We start from the raw sequence: 14400 nt of genomic DNA on the forward strand, positions 1-14400 counted from the left end.
GCGAATCCAATTTGAGCTTTCAATTTGCTGTTATAAACTGTTTTAGCCATTTAATATTAAAATTCAATCGCAAAACTCATCTGTATTAGCAATAATTAAGTGGGAAAAGCTAGGTATACATGTGCGTGTACATGATATGTAAATGTTTGTAGTGTTTGTGTCTATCTTGTCTGTTCGTGTGATTCATTAAGTTGGATTCGCCATATCCTATCTAATGAAAACCCTATTATTACTAAACTGTATTATTCGCATTTATCTGCACAATGCTACATTCACGATTTCAAAAATTAAATGACTAACGTTAGGAAAAAGGAAAAAAACTAGAGATAACGAACAAAAACTATTGGTATAAATTAAGTAAAAGTTATAAAACTAGTAAATAACCTAAACAAAGGCAGTTAAGTAACAGAAAGGAAAAGAAGGGAAGTAGTTATAAACTAGGTCGAAGACGTTTACGATAGGTCTATAGAGTGAGGTGGAAATCAAGCAGATGACATGAGGAGTTAAACACACGCATATCACGAAACAAACGCATCCTTTCAATTGAGATTGCTCTTCCTCAATGGAGCGGAAAAGCGCTTCAAAAATATCGGTTTTGTTGCAAAAATTATGATGGATATAAATAACACCCACGTTGATTGACGTAGCGCTAAATTTTTTTATGAACCCAAACAAGTTCTAACACGGTTTGCAGCGTTAGTGTAATTTAAGGCTTTAGGCGAGAAGCGCAAGTAATAAATACGTTGCCGTAGCGGGGTAGCGGTGCTGTTTCCTGTGTAGCGATCACGCTACTAGCGTTAGAGAAAAAAATGAAAACGTATCATCTCCGGGTACTGTAGATCTGCTTGCTCGAGCTCCAAAAAAATGTATAAAAGAATAAAAAAAATTAGTTTTTAGAATAGAAGGTTTTGGCAAGTCTAAGTGATAAGATCTCCAAGACGACACAATAAAAGAAGTATCTCCACTTCATTGATGACGCCGACGTGATTTGCACGATTTGGAGGCATAGTCGGGTTCCTTAATACAACGCACGTGTGTATGTGAAAAACTCTCGCCACCATCCAACGGTGCACTCCTTAAGATTGGAGTCCATCCTTGTGTCAGCACTTCCACATCGAATAGTCGACGTTCGGTGCACACCACCATTACTACACCGTCAACAAGTATTCGGTACGTAAGTTCTTCCAATGTTAAGAACTCCGAATAACACCATGGCGACAACCAACGACGAAGAACAAACCACGCATACCATCCCGCAACTCGATGGTTACGATGAAGCAACCATCGCCACGCAGCCGATAACGCCACAGCCGTTGATAAGACGTTCGGTCATTCCGCCGCAGACAAGCCGCGATGTGATCAGTTCCGTCAAGCTACAGCCATTTTGGACCAGCTCACCAAATACCTGGTTCATTCAAGCTGAGGCCCAGTTCGAGAACGCCGGAACGAAAGCGGAGCGTACGAAATACGCACATCTACTGACAGCGATGCCGCCGGAGTTCCTCGCGAAATTTCTAGACATCGTGCAGAATCCTCCAGCCCAAAATCGATACACCTTCTTGAAGGACGCCTTGCTTCAACGCCTGTCGATCAGCGAAGAGCAGCGAATCTTCAAGCTGCTATACAACGCCGAGATGGGAGACAGCAGCCCTTCAGACTTTCATCGCCGATTGATGCAGCTGGCAGGAACCATGGATATCTCAGAAAAGTTGATTTTTCGTTTATGGTTAGGGCGTTTACCAAAAGCAATCAAAATTGCTGTTATTTCATTGCGTAAAACTAACTTTGCGGAAATATTACCAATCGCGGATAAAATCTGGGAAGCGTCAAAGGGAGCATCGGTTAATGCGTGTACGTCAAAGCCTGATTCAAGTGAGATTTCGAATCTTAAAAGCGAAATATTTGAGCTAAAAAATCTCGTCCAGAAAATGCATGTTTCACGTGGTCGTGATCGATCTGTTCCGCGCAAAGAGTCTCGTAAGCGTAGTATCTCGCGAGGAAGAAATGAAATGAAAGGAAAAAAACTTTGTGTTGGTACCATAACAAATATGGTAGTTCGGCTACAAAATGTGTACAGCCTTGCAATTTTGTAACCCATAATAAGCAAAAAATAGATTCCACGGATTCTGAATCTGTGGCTGAGTTCCCCTATTCATGCCGTCTTTTTCTTTATGATGAAGTTTCGAAGCTCACTTTCCTAATAGATAGTGGTGCAGATGTCTCGGTGATTCCGAATTCCGTTTTTGGAGTTATGCGGAAATCTGACGATATATTAGTTGCCGCAAATGGTACTCCCATACCTACTTATGGTGTAAAATTTTTAAATGTGTCACTTGGTTTGCGACGAATTTTTCCGCACACTTTTATGCTTGCCGCAGTGAATCATCCGATCATTGGGGCAGATTTCCTCAAACGATATGGTTTATTGATAGATCTGCGCAACAAACGATTGGTGGACCCACTCACCAGTTTATCTACCAAAGCAAGCATAGCCAAAGTAGATACTCCATCACCAAAATTATTTACAATGAGCGATGTCTACACAGGTTTGTTGAAGGAATTTCCGTCTTTAACGGAACCCCCGGATTTCAACAAACCTATTAAACATCAAGTTGTCCACCATATTCATACGAAAGGACAACTCCCTAACTCCAAACCCAGAAGACTGGACCCTGTTAGGCACAAAGCTGCCCACGCTGAGTTTCAGCACATGCTGGAACATATGCATATGCCGTCCTTCTTCATCACCAGTGTCATCGCCCCTACACATGGTGGTTAAAACTGACAATGATTGGAGGCCATGTGGGGATTATCGTCAGTTGAATGCAGTTACAATTCCTGACCGCTATCCTATCCCTCATATTCAAAATTTTGCTATGAATCTTCACAATTGTTCATACTTTTCTAAACTAGACATTATCAAAGCGTATCATCTAATTCTCATAGCTCCGGAAGACGTGTATAAAACTGCAATAACCACGCATTTCGGTCTCTTTGAATTTCTAAGAATGCCTTTTGGTCTTAGAAATGCGGGACCAACTTTCCAACGCTTTGTTAACTCGATTTTGCAAGATTTGGATTATGTGTTTGTTTACATCGTTGACATCTTAATAGGAAGCACTTGGCAAGAACAACACATTATGCATGTGAGAGAGGTCTTGAAAAGATTGGCGGAAAACGATGTTAAACTCAAATATTCCAAATGCGTATTCAGAGTACCACAGCTCGAATTTTTAGGGCATCATATCAAGGGCAAGGGTATTACCTCGATTAAGGATAAAGTTGACGCGATTAATAATTTTCCTCAACCAACATCCCTAAAGCAGCTACAACGTTTCGTGGGGATGGTAAATTATTACAACCGGTTTATTCCAGGAATTGCCGAGATAATGAAACCGCTGCTCCAACACATTGCCATCCATTCCAAAATCAAACTCTTGGGATTGGTCTCCGGAATGCGAAATAGCGTTCCAAAAATTGAAAGCTAGTATTGCTCAAGCCACCTTGCTCAACCATCCAAACAACAACGCTAATTACAATATTACAACGGATGCTTCAAACGTAGCAGTCGGAGCTGTATTACAGCAATAATGGCACTTGGGAACCATTCGCATTTTTTTCTAAACAATTGACAGAGGCAGAACAAAAATATTCTTCATTTGATAAGAAGTTACAAGCAATTTACTTAACTATAAAACATTTTCGATACTTCGTTGAAGGAAGGGAGTTTTTCATCTTAACCGATCATAAACCACTCACTACGGCTATTAACTCTAAAGCTGATAAAACGCCAAGGCAATCCAGACATTTGGATTACATTGCCCAATTCACCTCTGACATACGTTATATAAAAGGCGAGGGTAACGTCGTAGCGGATACCCTATCGCGCATAGGTGAAACTAGCGTTTTAGATTCAGTAAAAAAAATGAACTCGAATTGAAAAATCTTTTAAAACATCAATCTGAAAATTCCAAATTCAGATTGGACTAATTGCTAGTAGAGAATCAAGGAATATATTTCGAAACGTCTACAGGAGTCAATCGCCCTTATATTCCAGAACAAGGAATCAGAGCGACCAAGAAACTCTGTTCATCGAAATATTTTTGGCCTAGTATGAACAAAAATATAAACAATTGGACTAAAGCTTGCAATAGTTGCCAGAAAGCTAAAATCAACAGGCACCCTCACACACCTTTGTCTCAGTTTGACCTTCCATCGGGTAGATTCGATCATATACATATCGATATATTTGGACCACTTCCTCTCTCAAACAATATAGCTTACATATTGACCGTAATCGATAGGTATACTAGATGGCCGGAAGCATTTCCGATAACCGATATAACCACTGAGACGGTAGCTAAAACGTTAGTACAACAGTACATATCTTGATTTGGATGTCCCGTAAACATTACTACTGATAGAGGTAGAAAGTTTCAGTCAAAATTATTTGCTGAACTAGCTAAGTTATTAGGAAGTCACCACATATCAACTACTGTGTATCACCCGCAGTCGAACGGATTAGTAGAACGTTTTCATAGACAACTCAAAGGCTCACTTATGACAAACGACACCACGGAACGCTGGTCTGAAAAGTTACCATTAGTACTTTTAGGGATAAGAGTAACATTTAAGGAAGACCTTAAATGCACTCCAGCGGAGTTAGTTTACGGACAGAGTTTACGGTTACCTGCGGATTTACTAGCACCATCTTTAACACTTATGTCCGATTCTTCAAATTACGTAACGCGGTTAAAAAATACATTCAGCAAAATTTCTCCTACATCACCACGACAGTCTAACAATAAGGTCTACGTAGACAAGAACTTCGAGACGTGTGAAAAAATATACATAAGAGTAGACAGGTTTAGAGCTGGCCTCGAACCTCCTTACGAAGAACCGTATAGCTGCGGGGCCACGAGCGTTGGGATTGCGTCTCAAACCTCCTCTGTCACTCATTTACCTCAAAAAGTCATTCAAAACCAAAGTCTCCATTGCCTCTTGAGGTTTCCCTCAATTTCAGTTCAGTGACGACCTTACTGGATTTGACGTTGACAACACACAGTGTGTGACGAGTAAAATGTTTTTCATGTATTTTTATTTTTTGTTTCTACTGTATTTTTGTTTCAATTTTATGGAAAATATGGTCAAAAAACTGTGGTTTGTTAATTAAAAACTAAATTGTAATAACTTAAGATTTTAACGGAAGGTGTGCTTCGCACGAGCTTGCAATCACGAATGACCGCGTTGACCGTTTTTTTTGACATTTCTCTTTTTGACAGTTAAGATAAACAGACTATGGTATGACACGTTATTATATTTGAATTTCTACAGCTCGGTCTTCCTGACCCTAAATTGTCCTCAATTTTGTGTTTTAACTATTACTTAATTACCCAAGTGTTGCATTTCATAACTCGATCAATCACCAGCAAGAGGCACAATCCACCTTTTTAATTTGTCCGATTCCAAAACTCCATCGTACGGTATTTTCGTAATCTGAATTCCATAAATGTCCCTAATTACATATCTATCATTAGGTAAGCGTTTTTGTATTTCCTATGGACCCTTGTATCTGGCAATAAGCTTTTTGTTAGAGTTGACTGTATTATCTATATTTTATATCACTACAAACTCTCCTTCTTTGAATTGTGTAGCTGGACGTTAGTGTTTGGCATGCTGTTTTTCATTGTTTTTTTTGTGATTTTAAAATATTAGAAGAAGCTTCTGCGCGTATCACTTCTAGTTCTGAGGGTACTTTGTTTTTATCGTCGAGATATTCGGTTAGCAGGATCTCGCTGATCTACGCCAAAAAGCAACATAGCAGGGGAAAAACGAGTTGAAGAATGAATTGTGTTATTAAGTGCATACTCCGTGTATAGCAATTGAAGCACCCAATCAGAATGATCGGATTGATTTGATAATTTGCATAATATAGGGCGAATTAATCGGTTTACTTTTTCTACCTGGCCATTGGCTTGTGGTGATCCAGTGGTATTTAACACGTGACCAATTCCTCGACACGATAGAAAATTTGAGAATGCAGCCGAAGTAAAACACGTACCTTGATCGCTGACTATTCTTTTGGGGCGACTGTAGTAGGAAAAATATTGTTTCAAGGCATTGCATACTTCGCGGGTGCTAGTGGAAGAAGTTGGATATAATTTGACGAATTTGGTAAATGCATCTATTATTACAAGTAAATACTTTCTCTTTAAGGCTGATGAGGGAAGTGGTCCAAAATGGTCGTTATGTAATGTGTGAAAAGGGTAGGGTTCTTTATGGATACTGTGCAGGTTTCTATTATTAGTTCTAGCAGGAGCGGTATAAAGAACGCACTTTAAGCAATTATTTATGACGTTTGTTATCCGAGTTTTTCTATTGGGGAACCAGAAATTTTTATCAATTTGAGTACAACATTTGTCGACTCCAAGGTGTCCTGTTTGTTCGTGAATTGAGCGAATCAGATTATTTATCATTTCCGTAGGTACGTATAGTTTTAATTTGTTTGAAGTGGAAAGTTTATATACGATATCATCTTGCAACTCGTAACCTTCGACGTTGTTCGTTTCTAACTCCCTTTTCAACGCTTGTATAGTAGGATCTCTAGCTTGGGCAACGCGTAATTTAAAGTCGATATCAACATCACATCAGATTGTTTTGGAATGAAATCGGAGTTTGTAGCATTCTTGGAATCAGACATACCCAGTCGAACAAAGTTTCCGAAAACCTATTGTTCTTTTGGACGCGGATATACCACATTGACCTACAATCTAGGTACCGATGGTCAGATACTTTCGGCCTTCACGCACACACTCTCACGCGGTGGTATATAAGGCCCCGCGTACCCACGCCCGTTTCAGTCGTCTTCCGGCGTTTGCAGCGTAAGGATCTACGCCAGGTTGCAGCAAAATTATGATTGATTTGATGACGAAATATTGGATTCGAGTGGAGGGGGAAATTTGGCTAAAAATAAAATTAATTATTTTTTTCTCTGCCGCGACAAGCCGGGGTGAGCGCTATACGCTCATGGGGAGCATTCGTATGTGCTCCCGTATCTTTTTTCGATACGTCTCTCTTTTCCCATACAATTTTCTTGTCGCTGGTGCTGTAATGAAAGAGAACATTGGATTAAAGCATTGGTACAGAAGAAAGTGGTACTTACATTATTGCCGTCTGATTGTTGTTGAGTTGCGTACGTTGCGTATCATATATGAACGAGACGGAACGGGAAATATTTTAAATGTACGAAGATTACAAAGTTTCTTCATTTCGTAATAGTGTACGTTTTTAGACGAAATAATTTATTGTATGCTTTCTGCGTATTGTATTGTATTTACGCGTTCTGCGTATTGATTGACATTTATTATTGCATGAATGATTATCCTCATTATTATCGCATGAATGATTCGATTATTTGCTGTTTATATCATTCTTGGTGGATAATTCCTGTTTTTGCTCTCCAGAAGTATACAGTTTTATGGAAGATATTTGTCCTGGATTGTTGGCCTGGTGGCATGATGATAGTGGCGCCGGTCACACGAACGGACCGGATCAAAATCCCATCCGGGCCAATCCTCCGTAGCACTGACTGACTATCCGGCTACGTGGTGAAATAAGTCGATACGGCCAGGCCGTTCTAACGGAAAACGTAAAAAAGAACACAATGGGTTGTAGTTGTATGAACTCTAAGCCTGTCAGTCCAACTTCATCTCCGACTCTGACTCTTCCAAGCTTTAGTTGGCTTTATTTATATCCAGTTTTTAACGGCTTCCTTTTCGTTGTTACATTAATATGTTATGCTTTATCTGCTTAAATTTATGTGTGTTTGTTTGAGTTTCATAAGTTCTGTAGCTTTTTTCTTTTATTTCTGTAGCTTGTTCTAAACAGGAACGATACATTTCGGGGAGGGGAGAACTTCATTAGCTTTGTAGAAGAACAAGGATAGTCAAACAATTCGTACTGACGAACGAAGTCATAACCATAGACGGTTACACCTTCAGTTTCCGATTGAGCTGCCCTACAATATTTCATTATGGTGTTGTCCTTCAATAAAAATCACTCGTTCCTGGGTCCTTTCCTTAATCTGGATTCGGGAGTGATGTGTAACGAAATGTTATGCCCTGGTGTAGTTATCGTTGGGTAATTGCTGGTTTCGTTGTTTACTGTGGCAACATTTTCATGGAGTAGTTCACACACTCTGTTAACGATTTGTTCTTAAAATTTGCTCCTTCCTTCCATCAGACGCTTCAGGTGTTGATTCGGTTTCGAAAGCATATGTGGAGATTTCTTTCAAAGGTCTAAATCTTCCGACGTCCTCGTAAACATACTGAATATTGTGAACATTGCTTGAATCACTTCTTTCTCCATAAATAGTGCGGAAATCCTTGACGAACTGATCCAGCATTTGTTTTGTAAGCTCCCATTCGCTTTCATGTACGGAAGATGATAAGAATGTTGCTGCACAAAATAACAGCATAAAATTCTTGTATGCTGCTTCACGGAAAGCTTTCTTTAGGACGACCACGCTTGCGTAATGTGGTGCTCGTAGTTTCAACAGTGCATGATATCATTGGAACAGTCCCGTCGTCGTAGGCTCCAAGTGGATTTAATTTCGAAATTATTAAGACACCGGAACAACTGGATAGTTTGGAAGACAGGTTGGAATCAGATGCGGAGTTCTTGACAGCAATGGCAACGTCGCTAAGTGATCAAATCGGTCGCGATGATCCAAAGAACCGAATGTTAAACGCTCTGGACCTGATGTTAGATGAACATTTGTTTCGCAGTTGCACGTGGACTGGCCCAAAACTCCAATTTTCAAGCTGAACTCATATCATTAATGTGTTGAGAGTTTTTTTAAATAAAATTAAAACACGCTGCTCAACGGTAAAAATTGTCGGGTAATCGAAGAAGTAGTTGCAAGTACAACAGAATTGAGTATATTTATTTAAAGCAAATATGTAATAACCTATAGCAGCAAATAAGTTCCAAATATGAATATTGAAAAATAATGCAATCGATCTAATATTAGTATTTTTTTATTGATATTTGTTCGAAATTTTTTCATTCTTTCGGCAGTAAAAATTTTACATAGAAAAGTCATAGAGAAATACATTTTCTTTTTTTAATAAAATTATTTAAATTATACTGTTTTTGCTATTCTCAAACACCCGTAAGTTATCGACCGCCGCAATGCATTGCCTCGGAATGTATCTAATTATACCAATTATGAGGTAGATCATCCCAAAAGTTAGAAAGCTTAAGCTTAAGCCGGTATGTGTCAAATAATCGAGCAGATTTCGAGCGGCGAATCGGTAACTGGTTGCATCAATCACATATGGACATAGATTTTTGACATAAAGAATGACATTAGGTATTCTGTACCGAGATTTTCAGGATATTTATTTTTTATTTTAGTTTAAAATTGTATCTACATTTTTTATATACATAGATACTTATAATAATTAACCTTATTTATATCTCAGTCAATTGAGCCGTCTCAACAAGAAAAGCCAGTTCAAAAACCTTTATGAGCATATTAATCCTACTCGGTATTTACATGTCTTTCAAAAGATTGGTTCAAGCATGTTCAAACCGTTTTTTATACTCATACTTATGGGAATACGTAAATACAAGCTAAGAAATTTCCTGAAGTATCGTGAGTCAAAAACAATTTTATGTGATTTATAAAGGATGAAATTCCTTTATTTCAACATTAAAAAAAACATTCAACTAAAAAAATGATCAATTGTTGAGTCGAGCGAAGAACTCAAGAATTCAATCCGATGCTGACAACTAACACGTCACCCGTCACGCCACATGTTAAAAAAAATCAAAGGATTATATCTCATTCGCTCTTTCGTTCTCATTCGTTTAAATACTGTGATTAAAGAAACATCCTTTTTGTGATCCTAGCGACAACATGTAAGTATAAGCAATTAGGTTGTTAATGTATTGTTAAACACGTTGGTAGCTATGGCTATTATGTTTGATAGCCAAAAGTATATAAGTTATATGTAAATCAAATGACTGACTTTCAAGAAAATACCCGGCAACTAACGTGTTAAGCATAGATTTGAAATTTTCGATAATTGATACATTACATAGCATAGCATCACATAGCATTGATACATAGCACTCTCAAGCATCCCATTTTCCAAAACTGACATTCCAAATGGTGCAGGTAATTAAGATCTCTGTTTATTCTTAACAGCACATGCTTAATTTTAAAGCAGTCGGTGAATCTCGAATCTAACAGAATGCCTGGGTCTTTTATATAAAATTCCATGTACAACGGTAAACCGCAACGGGTTTAATTAAAGTAAAGGACTACAAAATGTTAGTTACTCTAGACTGCTTAGTTTGGGTTCCGTGTAAAAATGTATAAATGCACGAAACAGCTCCATGAAGTAGAAAGTAATACATCACCATATTTTTTAAAAGGATAAAAGCTACGAGGGTGAGCTAAATTAAATGAGCTTGCGCATCACAACGCAACAACAAACGGTATGTTCATCTGTATGCTATTATAATCGAGAGAAATAATCGGAGGACGCAAACTTCGGTTCAGTTTCAAAGCATAATTTATGTTTCGTGTTATTTTCAAGGCAATATTTAAGTGATGTTTAGACTTTATAAACTGTGAACTGGAAAACTGCAAGTAAATTGAAATAATAATTTACCTTTTTTGATAAATTTTTTTTAACTGATTTTTTTATAAAAATAATTATTGTTAAACACCAGAACACCAGAAATTAAAAAAAAATTATTAATTATGCGTATTTATGTATTTTTTTTTTCCTTTTTTAACATCCTAAGCCTATGGGAAATATGGCCTAACCTAGTTTAAACCTGCTAGAAAAATGCTTTGTTTTGATATTTGTCGAGCAGCTGTCGAGCACTTTCATAAGCAAAACAATCTAACCATCGATTCCCAGGCTTATCTGGCTTGGCAGTTTGTATGGGAAGCTGTAAGCTTATAAGCCTGGAAACGTCAAAACGCATACAAAAAACTGGCTTATCCCGTGATCTACCCCTATATTGGTCAATGAATTTAAGCACTTGTTTTTCAAAATATCTTAGCAAAAACTATTCCAAATGTTAGCTTAAAGTGTTGTCAATACTTTGCAATCGATGGTTTGTAAATAAATAATAAATTGAATGCTATTAAATGCAGGAAATGACACACCGAAATTACACAGCGGTAATGCCATGAAGCGGGACTGCACAGAACCATGCGGAAGTCGAACGCGGACACTGCGCTATGTAAAACGCCGTACGATGAGTCCGAAAAGCACCTGCGCTGTGTAAAACGCAGTACGATGAGTCCGAAAAGCACCCGAGCTGTGTACAGCGCAGTACGATGAGTCCGAAAAGCACCCGCGCTGTGGCAGTACGATGAGTCCGAAAACCACCTGCGCTGGTTCCGAAATAGCAAAAGTGTTGGCCACTGTACTGTAACACACACTGTACATAGGTACGTACGCTGTCGACACACGCCTTGCGGTCGGTCGCTTTGCATGTGTTGGTGCGCTTCGTACGTCCGTACACGCGCGATCGAGGGCGTACCGTGATTTCGCGTGTGTATGACGTGTGTGTTTGTCTTTTATCTCACTCAATTGCTCAATTGCTCGTTGGGAGGCTAATCCAAGATCAAAAAGTTGGGTTAAAACAAGGCAAATTGTGTGGAGCTAATGCATTATCACATGGGGTCACACACTAATTCATAGTCACAAAACGCTCAGCTGGACGATTCGCCTATGTGTGACGGAGAAGAAAGACATGTGCAAGGAAGACACATTCATTAAACCCACCTATACTTGCAAGACCGATGTGCGATACGTGTAAAAGTGTGCGAGAATGAGGGAGGAGAAGTGCAAAGCGTGAGAGAATTCTCTCAAATCGATCGACCCATCGATGAGCGTTACCATTCCGTGCCCGTGCGGGTGCAAGCAGAAGAGAATCAGCGGTTAGAGCGAGCACTTCTGAGTTCTGTATGGCGCTAGGTCTAAATGTTTTCCTTGGGAACCATGCCTCTGACTGTCGCCCAATTTTGTTGTCTGGGTGTATCACGTGTGCCAGGATAAGTGCGCTACCATTTTAGATGTCATCCCGCAAGCTAGTACGTTGGCACCAAAACGAGGATTTCGATCGTAAGCCGCTGATAAGAGAAGACATGCGTAGTGCGTATTGCGTGTGCGTGAACATTTTTACCTTTTAATATAGTTTGTATCATTATAAATTTGTATTCCGTTTTATTTGTAAACCGTTTTATAATATCACCGCACTCTACTAACACAAAAATTAGTAATATTAAAAATTTATTTTATTTTATTTGTACATTATACATATTTAAACATTTATTTTAAACATATGAATACACAATGAACCCTTGGACCTTTTAAATGAACAGCGAAGTATTAATTTAACGTTATTTGTTTATTTTATAGATATTGCTGAAACTTTCCTCACACCCATTGGCAGCAGAAGAGCTTATACGAGCCGATGATTTGAGTTTACTCTTCTCTACTGTGACTGCACAGAATGGACCGTGTAATCTTGCGTGGCGTTCGCTAGCTGCTGATGTCCTTAGTATTTTAGCAAGGCATGGTTTATCCGACGTTATCATTGATTATGTACATGGTAAGAATTTGGCATTGTTTGTTTTCGTTTTGTTTAAATTTTTCTTATTTGTTCAATAATTTTCAGCGAAAGGTTGTATGGCGCTCTGTGTTGACAATATGCAACGAATTATAGCTTCAAAACCATTTGATGCAATAGAAATGTTGATATCTATTTGTGACTTTCTACAGCAGTCGTCGCATTTCTCACAGAAGTTGATGGACGATTTTAGAGAATGCCAAGGATACCTGTTTTTTATTGATTGCCTTCTGAAGTAATGAGTGATAAGTTGAGATTTTCTCGGCTTATTTATAATTTTTTTCAATTTTCTTTTCAGAATGACCCAAGATATCCCTCACTACGAAAGAAATGATGAGTTAACGAATGAAAATATGTTTCGGAAGTTCATTCAGATGATCGTTTCGTTGTGTTATTGTGGTTATGCTCAAGTGTCATCGCCGAACTTAATTGAAATAACTAAAGCTCAATGTCACATGCAAGAATTTCGTGTTCAACAAAGAACATCCAAAGTTGCCTGTTTACGTAACGTCAATGCTTTTTTAGTTCTCCAAACAGTATTTTTACGTTCCGAAAACGTTCTTATGTGTTGTATGATACTTGATGCAATTAACGATATATATAAAAGTGATGATGAGAATTATTTTATACTTGAGTCTCAAAGCACGTTATGTTTATTTGCGGAAAAAATACACAGTAAACCAAGAACGGTACAAAAACAGTTTTTCGAGTTAATCGAATTTATAGTGCTTCACTTAAACTTTATACCTCGTAAGGAGCTAATAGCTCTATCTGTGCTTTTAAAAACAAATCCGGTTTTAGAAACTAGCATTTCGTGCACTCGAACATTTTTGCGCCTACTACGGTAAGTTTAAATGTTATTAAAGAATGTTGCATATATTAAACAGTTTTCATTGTTATATTGTTCATCTATTTTATAGACACAATAATAATTTCGCAGAAGTTTATCGAGAAATTGGAGTCTTGGAAGTTTTTGTCACATGCATAAGACGATATAAGGATTTCTTAGAAAAAAATAGTGATACACAAAGGATACCCTGTGACTCTCTTCATGGAATAATTGAGCATAAAAACTCAGGTACGTATCGCTCTACCAAACTTTATTTTTGTAAAGTTCAGTTATTATAGCCTCAACAGCTTCTTACACTTATTCAACAACATGCAATTATCTTGACTGGTTGACTGGTTACCTACTGTAATACTAATTTTAATTTTCATACATAAGTAACTTTCAATTGAAATACGGCAACTTTAAACACTTTTTTAAGTATCCTTAGGATTTTTTTTTCAGAAAATACTACCAATTTGGGGTTAAATATATTAGAAATATTTTTTTTCACGATTTTCTTTTCATATCCCTTATCTCTCCGGCATACCCGTGTATCCTATACATTTTGTATGGGGAACATAAATTTTTCGCCTTGAAATTTTAATAATCGGTTGTAGTGAAAAATTAAATTAAATACTTGAAACATAAAAGCAGACATTAATTTTCATTCCAATCGTGAAGCAACGGATATTGTGAACGTACATTTAGTATTTTTTATTTACGTTTTTGTGTATGAAAACCCATCTTTTAACAGATATCACTCTAGAATAGCTCGAATTACTTGAATTGATGTTGGTGTTTTTCAATAATGTACTTATAATTTTCACCGGTCGTGCAGATCAGGGGTATGAAAAGAAAATCGTTAAATAGGGAACGGTCTTCTTTGGAGAGAACGGATTTTGGTCTGTTTA

The 14400-nt window shown here is 37.8% G+C and overlaps 1 protein-coding gene across 1 annotated transcript in view; it reads left to right on the plus strand.

Moving 5' to 3' along the window:
* LOC128712623 (WD repeat and FYVE domain-containing protein 3) overlaps nucleotides 1-14400 on the plus strand; it is a 325442-nt gene that overhangs the window by 85278 nt on the left and 225764 nt on the right. Inside the window, exons 4-7 of the mRNA XM_053807511.1 lie at nucleotides 12450-12642; nucleotides 12709-12895; nucleotides 12959-13504; nucleotides 13581-13738. Of these exons, the coding sequence (XP_053663486.1) occupies nucleotides 12450-12642; nucleotides 12709-12895; nucleotides 12959-13504; nucleotides 13581-13738 (1084 nt within the window). The remainder of the gene's footprint in view (nucleotides 1-12449; nucleotides 12643-12708; nucleotides 12896-12958; nucleotides 13505-13580; nucleotides 13739-14400) is intronic.

Source organism: Anopheles marshallii, chromosome 3 (assembly GCF_943734725.1).
Source record: "Anopheles marshallii chromosome 3, idAnoMarsDA_429_01, whole genome shotgun sequence".
In the NCBI taxonomy this organism is placed as follows: domain Eukaryota; kingdom Metazoa; phylum Arthropoda; class Insecta; order Diptera; family Culicidae; genus Anopheles; species Anopheles marshallii.